The sequence below is a fragment of the Nycticebus coucang genome, chromosome 8 (assembly GCF_027406575.1).
Source record: "Nycticebus coucang isolate mNycCou1 chromosome 8, mNycCou1.pri, whole genome shotgun sequence".
In the NCBI taxonomy this organism is placed as follows: Eukaryota; Metazoa; Chordata; class Mammalia; order Primates; family Lorisidae; genus Nycticebus; species Nycticebus coucang.
In genome coordinates, this window is record NC_069787.1 from 4450047 (window position 1) to 4463078 (window position 13032).

Below are 13032 nucleotides of genomic sequence, written 5' to 3' on the forward strand. Positions count from 1 at the left end.
TTCTGCGGAGGTCTCCAGAGAGGGGTTTCCTGGTGAAGATGCCCTGAAGAGCAGCTCCACAGGATGATCAGTGAGTCTAAGGTTGGAAAAGAGCGGATCCTCAGTGTAAAGCCTCCTTCAGCTGCTTTCCTGTCTGCAGGACTTTTCAGAGCCTTTAACATGCATACTGACTGTCTCGGAGAGGGAGAGTAACATGCTGAGGCCCCCATGTTATCCTTCGGGGAATGGTCCTTTTCTCCCCAGAGCAGCTGGCAGAGGGGGTGGGATGTAGAGTAGGGACAGGATTCTGCTGACCAGACCCTGGGCACAGCCCCTCTGTGTCCTACAAGGATCCTTCCCAGGCCTCGGGGAGCCAACATTTTTATTCCATCTGAAGCCAACGCAAAGGGAGAAGAGCTAACAGAACAGTTGATCGAATCAACATTCACAAAGATTTTGACAAGTGGGATCACTGGGCTGAAATGGATCGAAAAGGAAATGTGCAGACATGAATGTTCCATCTTGTGTTTGGGTCAGTCTTGTACACACTCACAGGAGTACAAGTGAGTACTCTGCAGATCTCTTGGCCCCACCTCTTTGTGTACCTCTAAGTGTACATACTTATTCGGGTGCTTGGAGGGCAAACGAGACCAGGCCTGTGCTCCATGGCTCAGAGCAACTCTGTATGCATGGGGGAGAAAGGAGCTGGACTGTCGGGGGCCTGCTTTTCCTCACGGCTTCCATGAGGACCTACTGCTCTGGGCCAGGCGCTGGGGCCCAGAAGAAGACAATCGTCAGGTCCAGGTTCCGTGAACCCTCCTGGTTGAAGACAAGACTAATGTTGGACATATTCTTGCAAAAGTAAGCAAAGTCACTTCCAAAAGTGGTTGAGAGCCTTAAGGACAATAGCACAGGGAGCCATGCTGGGGCAGGGGAGGGGATGTAGCTCAAGTGGGATGATCAAGGAAGACCTCCTGGAGGAGGTGGCCCCTAAGTAGATAACTACATACTGCCAGAGAGGACAGCACCATCACTCAGCTGCTTCTTCCACATGCCCTTCTCTCCACCCCCAGCCCCAGAGATGAGTTGGGACATGGTGTCCCTATATGCACTAAGCCCTCCATGTGCCAGGCACTATGTCAAAAGCCTCTGCTCCCTCCCAAGGGCTCCTTCTGATAACAGCAACACAACTACGATTTATGAACCACTTTCTGGGTGCCAGGCATGGTTCTGAGTGGAATTAGTATTTGCCTCCTCCCACTGCCTATGAGACAGGTGCTAATATCACTCCTGTTTGGTCAAGGTCCACAGCCAATGGCCAAGCAGTAGGGTTTGGGCCTAAAACAGTAGACAGCACAAATGAGCAGATAATACAGCAAGCTGGGGGGCAGGCTGGCACAGGAGGTCTGCTCTGGACAGGGGGTAAGGGAGGCTTCTCTGACAGGGTGACAGGTGAGCAGAAGGTGGAAGGATGAGGGATGTAGGTAAGCTGACACCTGGGGAAGAGCATCAAGGCAGCAGGAACACAGGGGAAGGACTTTGTAGAGGTCTATAAAAGAGCAGAGGACCATTCTGCATTTTATTCCAAGGGCAGCAGGAAACCACAGCAGGGTATGTAGTAGGCACCATGCTCACAGTGACACTGGGAAGATGCTATGCCGGATGGCTGCGGGGATTGGGGGGGTTGAGAGAGGAGGTGGGGTATACTAGGAGCTTGATGTCCTAGGCAACAACTCTGAAGATGGAGGCTTGAACCAGGAGGTGGTTGTGGAGGTGGTGAGAAGTGAATGGATGTAGGGATAGATTTTGGAAGCAGAGTCAAAATAGTGAGCTGAGATTAGTAATCAGACCCATAGCTTCCACTGCACCCAGAATAAAACCTAGAGCATGCATCTCAAAATCCTGTGACATGGGCACACAAGGAGGAAGGGACATCCTCCAATGGCCCCAACCTGCCATGTGCCGGGGTCTAACATCCTGTACTATATCATGCCACTGGCACCTAGCAAAGTGAGCTCTGTGACTCCCCCATTCTGCAGATGTGCAGACTGAAGTTAGAAAGGTGAAGGACTCTGTGAGAGTCACCAGCAAGGTAGGGAGACGGTTGGGCTGGAAACCAGGCCATGTGACTCCAATTCCGGTGGCTGCTTGGCCGTCCCACAGCCTGCATCAAGGCTCAACCCAGCAGCCTTGAGAATCTCAGACATGGTGGCCCACACAAACAGAAGAATCCCTCCAGCAATAGGGAGCTCACTACCCATCTCAGCCCCGCCACAAAACAGTCACATGACTTTGGTCAAACTCTGCCACATCCATAACCTCCCCTTTCACCTCAAGTGCCTGGACTTGGCCTCAGTTACTAGCATCAAAGGGGGTCCTGCCTGCTGCATGCCTATGGCCTTCTCCTCAGATCTATGCTGGAAAACTGGAACATCCAGAGGGGAGACAGAGCTGCTGAGAACAGGCAGAGCTGGGGAGGAGGGAGGAGGGGTGGGAGGCGAGCCTTCAGGTCTCAGAATAGGATGGAGAGCCCTTCCTCCTCAGCCCCATGTGTCAGCAGCTCTTGTGGCCACTCTGACTAAAAGGCTACATTTCCCAGATTCCCTTGCAGCTAGGTAGCTGTTTGACCAGGTCCTGGCCCATGAGTTGGCAGCAAAAGTATGGGGTGAAGCTTCTGGGAAGTCTCTTCAAAGGCAGGGGGTTGGTCCTATTTAAATTCTGAACTTTTTGGCCAGAGTTCCCAAAGCCAAAGGTCATACATACCCCGATCCCCACCCCTACGAGGCAGTCCTTATTAGCTGGAGTGAGAGCAGTGATGAGGAGCCCAGTAACCCTAAATGTGAGGCTCACTCCTTGCAAAGGTATCTAGGGGCAGGGCACCTGCTTCCATGGAGGAAACCAAAGCTCAGAGGGGAAGCAACGTCTTAGACCGATGGGATCTCACGTTGACTTATCTCTCTCTGCCTCTTGCCACTGGTCCCACGACCACACCCTAGAAGCCCAGGCAGGAGGAGAACCCTTTCCTAGCTGGCTTGTGGGCTGTCGGCTCCCCTTTATATTGGCAGCTCACTTCTGAAACAGCTTTCCATGGCCATCAGTGAGGCCCAAGCCACAGACACCTCTTTCCTGAAGACCCACCCGACAGAATGAACTTTCTGTAGTTCATTCTCTTCCCAGCTGCCACAACCATATCCTGAAATCCCAAAGGCTACATTTCCCAGCTTCCCTTGCAGTGTGGAAGCTGTTACCCTGTCCTTCCAGGGGCTCTCCACTCATGTTTCCTGACCTGGCCCAACAGAGGCTGGACTGAACAGCTCCTGCTCCCTGGGCCTTCCTCTGTACCCTTCTCCGCTGTACTCCAATCACACTGGCCCCTAACCCTGCTGTTCCTCAGGCTTCCCACCAAGCCCCTTCCCGCCTCAGGGACTTTGCACTTACTGCTCCCTTTACCTGGCCTGCTCTTCCACTGGGCATGCCCAGAGCTCATCTCCCTCACAAACCCAGAAGTCTTTTCTGGCCACAAGTGTTGGAGTAGCAGCCTCCAGCCACAGTAGTCACCATTAGCATGGACCAGGATTGGGTGAATGTGTGAATGAATCAAAGCATGTCATTACGAGTGTGAATGAATTGAATTTGTATGCAACCCTTAATGAACCTTCCAGAATTCCTATTAGGTTGAATCATATGATACTGCCCTTTTTGTTGCTAAAAAATCATTGCACAGCATTAATTTCGTAGGTTCCACCTATCCTCTGGCAGTCATGGCCATGCTCAAAACCTTCCAACAGCTTCCACCGCCCAGAAAGTCAACCCCCCTGAGATTGACCCCACACATTTCCTGGCCCCAGCTCCCACTCCCTTCTGGGCCTGCAGACCAGTTGCCCTAGCATTGCTATCTCACAGGTTTTCTAGGGCTCCTCTCTTTGCTGGAATTCCCCACGGCCACCTCTGCAAGCCCAAGCCCAATAGAATGCCTCTTGCCACTGCCCTCTGTTCCTCCTTGGTTTAAACTGACAATGCTCCTTCTCTCCAGCCTCAGCTCTACAAGGATGGCCAGTGGGGAGCTGCTCAACAGCCTGAAGCAGTCCAGATCCTGCCTCAGCCTATACTGCACCTCTGCGAGTACTGTTCCCATACCAGCCCATGAACTGTCTCCTCCAAGAGTACAGGTTGTGCGGGCATGAACTCAGGCCTGGGAGACCACGCCATTAAACTGTCCTGACTCTGGACAAGTCCCCTCTGAACCTCAGTTTCCTCATCTGTAAGATCTTATATATATGTCAAGCTATAAGTTTAAAATCATTCCTAGGCCTGGGCCCCAGGACTGGGCTGTATGCATGTGTGTGTGTGTGTGCGCGTGTGTGTGTGTGTGTGTGTGTATGGGTTGTGGGGTGGGGGAGAAAGAGAGAGACACAGAGAGATATTTGAGTAGGACAGAGGTGACAAGCTGGGAGAGGCTCACAAGACAGGGTTTAGCACCCTAAATCAGAGTGCAGAGGTGCCATCTCACTGCAGGAACTGGGCAGTCCCATCCTCCATCTGGGACTCAGTTTTCCACCTGACAAGTAAGCCCCTAGACAAGGGGAGGAGAAGGGCAAGTGGTGCAAGGCAAACTTCTGCACAGCAAAGACCCCCTGAACAGGTAGGACTGTGGAAAGGGGCTCTGAAGAGGGAGACACCAGTCTCTCTGCCAACTTCACCCTGAGCCTAGCGTCCTGTTCCATAGGTTGCTCAGGTGAGAGTAAGCAGGTGCCTACAGAATACAGTGATGGACCAGGCCTGCTGCAGGGCTGGGATGAGGCTGTCCTTCCCTCCCAGAGGAAGGGGGAAAAAAGCACCCCGTAATGAGCTCGGGACTGGAGCCCCTGCCTGAGTGAAGCTGATGCTCCAAATAAGTTAAGAACAGATTTAGACAGACCTCAGAGCTTGGCTGATGAGATGCAGCTCAGAGGTGAGAGAGGACTTTCCCTGGCATGATCCAGGATGCTCCAGAAGACCTGTGCAGGGCCAGGGGGTGGACTGTGGAAAGGAGCTAAGGCAGAAGGAATGTGTGGTGCTCAGGCCCCAAAGCAGGAACCAGGGTGGTGCGTTTGGGGAAAGGACTAGGCTGAGTGGTCACGGGGAACGGGGCAGGTGGGTGTAGAAGTCAGCATCAGCCAGACAGCACTGAGTCATTTCTTTCTGAGGGGAGGACACCTCCAGAGGGTTTTAGTTAGGGCAATGACATGATCTGATTTCTATTGTAAAAGGATCATCCTGTCTGCTGGGTGCAGAAGGGTCTGCAGGATGGCTGAGGTGGAGGGTAGACGGCAAGGAGAAGGAGATGAATTGGTACGAACACGAAATAGCCTGCAGGCCCAGATATGATAGTCCTGTGACCCGAGGGGAGGCAGGGAGCATAGGGGGAAGTGGCTGGACTGGGGGGTCTTTTCAATTCCACGGAATGTGCTGATGTTGGGGCTGAGGGAGAGAACACAGGTGCTCTCTGAGCAGCCATGCGGGATGAGGAACCACCAGCCCACAGAGACCTGAGGCTGACCTGACTTTCAGGGGAGCCCACGGTGCAGAAACGAGCCTGCGGGGCTCCTGGCCCCCTAGCCTGATGCACCCAGCAACACAGCATGGCCTTCTCCTCACTGGCCAGGGCATCATGGCGACCGACATCACTCTCCCCACCCCATCCACCAGGCTTTTGTCAAAATTGCCTCAGAAGTCAAACGGTGGCTCAACTCTCTGTGTGCATGTGTGTCTGTGTGTTCCTGCCCACCACATAAAATAGGGGTTGCATTGTCAACATCCACAGGAGTCAGGAGGATCAACAACAGGACTTGCAGGCTGGGAAATAGTAGGACGTAGTGGGACTGTGGCAGTGAATGGGCTGCAGGCTCCACCTAAAAGAAGCTGTGCTCTCAGCTCCAGCCCATTCTAACCATGTGGGCCCATGTGTAAACTATCACTAGATCTTCCAACCTTTCCAAAGAAGCCAGAAATTCATATTTTTAGGTCAAACAACTAACTTTAAATTAGGGCTTCAGTTTACGACACAACGTCAGAATTGTGTCAGCAGGTTAGCATTGCGGCCCTTGGGGGCTGGTTTGCAACTCACCATTGGGGTGCTGTGAGCTCAAACCAGAGACCTGAATTCAAGTCATGACACCTGCAGGATCCCATATGGAGAGACATTCTTATGGGTGGGCAGGTGAGGGGATCCCAGAGACTTGTTAAGGGTATTCCGGTTTCCCTTAGCCTAGAAGCCCTGCTCGGGGTGTTAGGGTGAGCACATACCCACTTTGAGCTCCTTCCCAAAGACGGTGCGCTCCCCCAGTGCAGAGCAGTTCCAACGGCCATTACGGAACTGAAACTGACACTCGTCCAGGCCCATTTGTGAGCCTTCTCCTATAACGATGATGGCGTCGGGCCGGCTCTGGCAGATTGCCCGCTGTCGGGGAGCCAGACCTGGGATCTTGTTACAGATGATGCTTGCTCCCAGAGCCACCACTGAGGAGAAGCCACTGGAAAGGGAGACACAGACAGAGGGAGTGTTAGGCCAGCAAGGTGGGGGACACAACCTAGACACCCTACCCAGGTGTCCATCCCCGGTAACCCCACTTTCCCCAGCAAGAGTCTCCCAACTCTTTCGATCCTGCACTTCCACCCCATGTATATTCATTTGCAAATTTATAAATGCTACACAGGCGGTTATATCAGTGTATATGTTCAAGATCAGTGAAGCTTGGTTTCTTCTTTAGGAACAAAATAGAAAGGTATTTTGCAAACATCTTGAGAGCAAACAAGTCGTCTTTGAGTTTATGGTAGATTCAATTGAGAAAGAGGCAAAAGAAACCCAATAGTGCTTATGAGTCACCTCTGCGGTAAAACTCTAAAAGTGAGCAAGGGAATGATGACCGCCAAGTTTCATGTGGCAGTTGCCCACGTAGGGTACACCGATGTTCATTTAAAATAATTGGTTTGTGCATGTTATATATACTCTCTTATAAGTTTTATTTATTTATTTATTATTTTTTTTTTTTTGTAGAGACAGAGTCTCACTTTATGGCCCTGGGTAGAGTGCCGTGGCCTCACACAGCTCACAGCAACCTCCAACTCCTGGGCTTAAGCGATTCTCCTGCCTCAGCCTCCCGAGTAGCTGGGACTACAGGCGCCCGCCACAACACCCGGCTATTTTTTGGTTGCAGTTTGGCCGGTGCCGGGTTTGAACCCACCACCCTCGGTATATGGGGCCGGCGCCCTGCTCACTGAGCCACAGGCGCCACCCATAAGTATATGTTTTATTATAAAACGGTTTAGAGAGTAATTGTAAGTGGAAGTCTTGGTTTTTCTACCTGCCTGGCAATGGAGTACATGTGCCCCTCTCTGGAAGTGACTGGCATGGAGCTCGTGTGTGACTATTATGACTGGAGCTCCTGCCTTCCTCAACTGGTCCACCGAACAGATAAATACGGGACACCTGTGGCGTGCCAGGTGCCAGTCAGTCTGTGCCTGACTGGCTGGGACGCAGACAACACCACTCAAGGTGCTATGGAGGGGGAGAGACAGGTGTCACAAATGAATAAAACAGGCCATTTCAGACAATGACACACACTATGTTGAAAGTAAATATGCTGTGATGGCAACTAAGGGTGGGAGGGGCCCCTTTAGCTGGGATGTCCCAGGAGGACTCCCTGAGGCAGTGACATTGGAGCTGGGCCCTGAATGGCCAGGAGGAAGCAGGGGAAAATGTGGGTAAAGATATTCTGGGCAGAGGGAACAGAACATGCGAAGTTCTAGGAGGGAGATAAACCTGAAGTCTCCAAGGAACAGAAACATCCAAGGTGATGTGAATCCTGGGCTTGAGGAGGGGGAAGGCCCAGGAGAAGGGATGGCCTAGAGCTGAAGTTTTCCCAGGTGCATCAGGCAGTGTCACCAAAGGGCTGTCAACAGGATACTGCCATGATCTGGTGGCCCCTGCTCCATGTAGGAAAGGACCGGGTCGGGGGGGAGGATGCCAGAGAAGGAGCAGGCAGACTAGGGGTGCTGGTGGCTTGGCCTGATGGCAGTGGTGGGGATGGCCACAGGCAGAGCTGATGGCCTGATGCCAGGGAAAGAGGCATTAATGTGATTCCTGGGCACCTGGCCAGTTGGTGTTGCCATTTCTAATATCAAGATGACCCCCAAAGTTCACGAAGAGAACTTTTAAAGGAGAAGACCTCCCCTCTAATGCCTCCTTTTGGTTGTAATAGTGCGAGCTTCCATTTACCGGGGGCTGCTACACAGGGCAAGTCCATCATCCTGGGGCTCCCCTGTGGAAAGGGATTGGAATTCATCAGGGTGAGGCTTCCCTATGCCAATGGAGATGATGTAGACCCACTCCTCTCCCAGCGCATACCTGGCTGCTTCTGGGTTTCCGCACGTATTGGCCTTCTTCCTGCCATAGGCCCTTTGTCCTGGCTGGTTCCTCTCCCTGGAAGCTCTCTCAGCCCTCTGTTCATAGCTGGCTTCTTGCTATAAATCCCATCACCTCGAGGGTCATATCCTGACCATCCCAGCTAAGGGAACCTCTCTGCCTTCCCTACGCCTAACAACTTTCCCTCACAATCTCTGTTCTGTTTATTTGATACTCTTGGTTATTCATGGTCTTGTGAAATGTTTTAATGTATATATTCATTTTTAACTTGAGTGCTCATTTGTTTATCACCTGTTTTCCTCATGAGACTGTGAGCGCTTTGAGGGCATGGCTACTGAATGAATGAATTATTGCACTTCATGCTGGGTGAGTTCCTGTTACATAGCAGGTGCCCCCAAATATGCATAAAATGCACCAATGAACTTTGGGGGCATCCCTACCATGTGCCAAGGCAGCATGGTGGCTGCTGCCACACACCAGCTCATGGGAACTTTCTAAACAGCCCTGGAGGGCAGGAATTGTGATGTCCTTTTCATGTTTTCAGAAACCGAGACTCACAAAGGTTGAGACTTGGAGGCAGGAGCAGGTGTTAGAGTGGGAGAGCCTGGCTCTGCCACTTGTAGGTCAGCCCCTAAGATAGAGCCTACCACATGGCCAGAATGCCCGAGATGTTTAAGGAAGGGTCAGTGTGGGAAGATGTAGTGGAGATGATTCCACCACAAGTCAGGAGGGACCCCTGAACACCTCGCAGACTAGTAGAAAATTTTTACACCAGAGACAGTGTAGTTGTTTATTGGTGCCAAAAAATGCCTTGGAACAATAGTGTAGCACCTTAAAAGTCTGGCCTCATTGCCATCTAAGCTGCCTTCACTAAGGAGCTGTGTCACACCTTAGGCAAGTTGCATTCCCTCTGGTACTTCAGTTTTCCTATTGCTAAAAGGAGGGTATTAATAACTAGTCCCCACCTCAAAGAGATGCTGTGAAACAAAATGTGTTAAAACAGGGAGAGTGCTTAAGAGCGCCAGCGGCATAGTGAATGCTCAACAAATGTCGTGTTATCATCACAGTCATTATGGGGTCAGATGGTTACAAGGGGCCAGTGCTGGAGTCACCTGAACTATCCAAATAAAAGAATAGAGTAGATGACCCTCCATCAGTTGGAAGCTGGCAGGAGCCTGTCACATCTGGGAAACTGGAAAACCTCTCAGGGAATTCCAGATCTCATCCCATTTTACAGATAAATAACTAGAGGCTCAGGGAATAGCAGAGCCTGGCCCTAAGTCACCACGCAAATGCCACGTCCCCATTGGGACCCCTTCCGCACCTCAGAGCGCAGCCTGGGGCAGAAGGCCAGCGCCCCGCGGCTCCCCTCCGCCCTCCCTCCACGGCAGCTGGGCCCCCGCAGGCTCCATCCAGTGAGGCCTTGGCGCCCGGGAGGTCCACCCACTGGCGGGGCGGCCAGGGGAGGTTATTTCTGCAGTTCTCCCTTTCTCTCTCCCCTCCCGGGTCCCTCCGCGCCGTTTCTAATTAAAAAGGAGATAAAGCTGCACGTGGCCAGAGCCAATCAGCCAGGCCGGCTTCCTGGATGCTGGATGTACGCGGACCGCGGGGCGCGGGCCAAGATGAAGATTAAAGCAGGGGAAAAAAGAAAAGCCACCCAGACGCGGGCGAATCAATAACACTTAAACACACCGGCAGGCAGCTCGCGAGCCCCGCAGCCGCCTCTCCCCGCGTCGCCTCTCCGACCGCGGTCGGGCTGGCGGCCCCTAGCCAGCTCTTAGCGCACCTGCCGGCTGTCAGGCTCCTCTGCCTAAGCAGCCCCCGCTGCAGAGACGCGGGATGGGGAAGCCGGGGCGCTGGGGGCAGCAGTGGGGACAGCAGTGGCAAAACACAAAAGATCTGCCACCTACGCCCCCTCGCTGCAGCCCCCAAGAGGGGCGGGTAGGAGGTCACTGCTGGAGAGCGGAGGGGCAGGTTGTGTGAAACCTGTGAAGGTGGTCCTTCAGCGCCAGAACCTCTGTCAATCCCTGGAGCCCCCACTCCTGTCCTTCCGTGTCTCACACGTATTATCTCCTAAGTACAAAGGGTGGCCATGCTAATGCAGCTCCGAGATGTGTCCCGAGCCACCCCCGCCCACCTCCCCGCCCCAGCGCCGCCCCAGACCCCTCCGCGGTAATGCTGGGATGCCTCCCGAGGGCTGCTCCGCGGGCGCCCGGGTCGCCTCCGGTGACCAGAGTGCCAGGGGGCGGGGTGTCCTGCCTCTCTCTGGAGTTTGCTTTGAGAGCTAGTCTCCCTGGTGTCTTGGGGATCTCTCCTCCTACCTTTGTGTGTTTTTGTTGGGGGCTGAGGCGCTGTCCCCTTGGTCTGAGAAGGAACCCTGGGAGTCTGAGTGTCCCTGGAAATTGAGTGGCGCTAGGGCTCTGAGCGGCGGTTTATGCTATTGCCGGTGAAGTCCTTCCCTCCGGGTACCTGTTCCCTATTTGCGCCGACAGGCCCGCCTGCCACTAGGGGACTGCCCAGTCTCTAGGAGCGGCCCTGTCCGCGCCTCCGTGTGCGGAGTTTCTCTCTAGATCTAGGAACCCAGCGCCCTGGGAGCGGCTATGGTCCTGGCTTGGTGTCCTCACTGGACCTGCTGCCCCTATGTCAAATCTGAAGTGTCCTCGAGATAGGCCGACCCTTTCCACCACCTGGTCCTCTCTAGACTCCCTCAGGCTGCAGAGTCCTTGCTGGCTGTCTCTGGTTCTGGGGGTTTCCACACTGAGATGTCCTCCGGATGGCCGGTCCCCCTTGCCTGAGTCTCCTGGGGCATCTGCCTGCGGGACCTCTTTGTGCACCCACACCGCGCCCACCCGGCCTCTCTGGTGCCCCGCGGCGGCTCCCAGATGGCACACCACCCTCCCCGGGCCGCGCCAACTTTGCCGAGACACACGCGGAGGGGGCACAGGCAGCCCTTACCCGATCCGGAGATAGACCAAGCCCAGGCTGAGAAAGAGGTGGCCCAGGCAGCGTTGCGCTTTCCGGTTCATAGTCCCCGCTGGCCGCCGGGGCCGCGGGCCGAGCTGCGCTGATCCCGCGGGCCCGCCCCGGCGGGGCAATCAACATAGCCCGCCCGGGAGGCGCGAGCCAAGGCGTCCCCGGGGCGGTCTGTCGGTGCGCCCGTCCAAGCGCTCAGCGCCTGAGCCTAGCCAGGAGCGCGGGAGCCACGGAGCGGGAGGAGGGAGGGAGGAGCAAGCGTGGCGCGGGGAGACGCCAGGCTGCGCGCTAGCTACGGGTGCAAGTGTGTGAGTCGCGGGAGTGCGGGGGAGCTGCTGCCTCCCGCCCCCGTCCCTCCCTCTTCTCCCCCGCCCCTCCCCTCCCCCTTCGCCTCCCTGGAGAGCCCGCCCCAAGTCCCCTAGCCCTCGGGACAGGGCCTCACCCCGCGCCTCTCCCCGCGCACTCTCCCTGCGGGCCCCCTCCCTGCTCCTGGACGCGGGTGAGAGGCGGGGGCGCAGATCCGGGTTGGGAGTAGATGGGAACCCGCTGCTCCCCCATGGGTCACTAACTCGCAGGTTGCGGCTGAGCTGGTATTCGGAGGCTGCCCTTGGGTGAAGGGGATCAGACTCCGCAGAGAGCCCTCGTGCCTCGGCTTGCTGTCCAGATTCCCAGTCCTGATCCGGGAGCTGGGGGTGGTAGGGCGCACCTGGGTTTCCCCCTCTCCCCAGCTTCCAAGTCCAGCTTCAGGAGAGGGCGCCCCCTTCCGCGGAGATACTGTCGGAGCAGATATCACTGGCTTAGCATCTCTCTTCCCTACCCTATCTATTCGAGGGGTCGGGCAGGTGGGTGCCCAGGTGGGGCAGCCTCCTCTGGGGTCCGCTGTGAGCGGACAGACAGAGTCGGGCTGAGGCCGGGCTGCTATGCATTACGCAGTCCTGGGGCTCACCCGGCCTCTCAGAGCGCTCTCGCCGCGACACCAGCTGGGCGCGGCGGGTGGTGCAACTCGGCTTCGCTCCTGGGACCCAGCGCCCTGAGCATCCTGGCTGAGCAGAGCTGTTGACCTCTGTCTTTGATATACACCCTCAGAGGTATTGGACTCAAGTTTCAGCTGAAGAAATTGAGGTCCAAGGAGATGAAGGTGTTTCCCTAAAGTCACCAGTTAGGAGTGGGTGGTAGAGCCAGATTGGAAACAAGATGTACCCAACTCTAGTAAATGTCTGCCTACCCCTGTCTGTCCTTCAAGGCCGCCTTTCTAAAACACACACACACACCACACACACACTCTTTGCCTCTTTCTCTCTCTTCCCTGAAAATCACTGTCCATGAGTTTCATTCACGTTGTATTAGTGTCTGTGCCAGGCACCATGGTGAGCACTGTGGATACCAGGAACAAGAAAGAAGAAAGGCAAAGGTCTTCCCTCCTACGGCCGAGGACAGAGACAGCCCCTCAGTGAGCAACTGCACAATTTCACATAGCTCAGGATCAAGTGAAGATAATGAAGCAGGTAATGGGAATGCTGGATGTTGGAGTTTATTTTAGATCTGAGGAGGCAGCATTTAAGCTGAGAAAGTGGAGGGGCAGGTTGGGGACCCAGCACTCAAGAACCAGCAAGTGCAGCCTTGAAGATGGCATGAGCTCAACCATGGAGCTTGAGGTGTCAGAGGGAATGGAGATA

At 54.7% G+C, this 13032-nt stretch overlaps 1 protein-coding gene across 1 annotated transcript in view; it reads right to left on the minus strand.

Moving 5' to 3' along the window:
* WNT7A (Wnt family member 7A) overlaps positions 1 to 11694 on the minus strand; it is a 57180-nt gene extending 45486 nt beyond the window's left edge. The window contains exons 1-2 of the mRNA XM_053599884.1: positions 11339 to 11694; positions 6265 to 6491 (exon numbers count right to left, since the gene is read on the minus strand). Of these exons, the coding sequence (XP_053455859.1) occupies positions 6265 to 6491; positions 11339 to 11409 (298 nt within the window). The 5' untranslated portion in view covers positions 11410 to 11694. The remainder of the gene's footprint in view (positions 1 to 6264; positions 6492 to 11338) is intronic.
* Positions 11695 to 13032: the final 1338 nt, after the last annotated feature.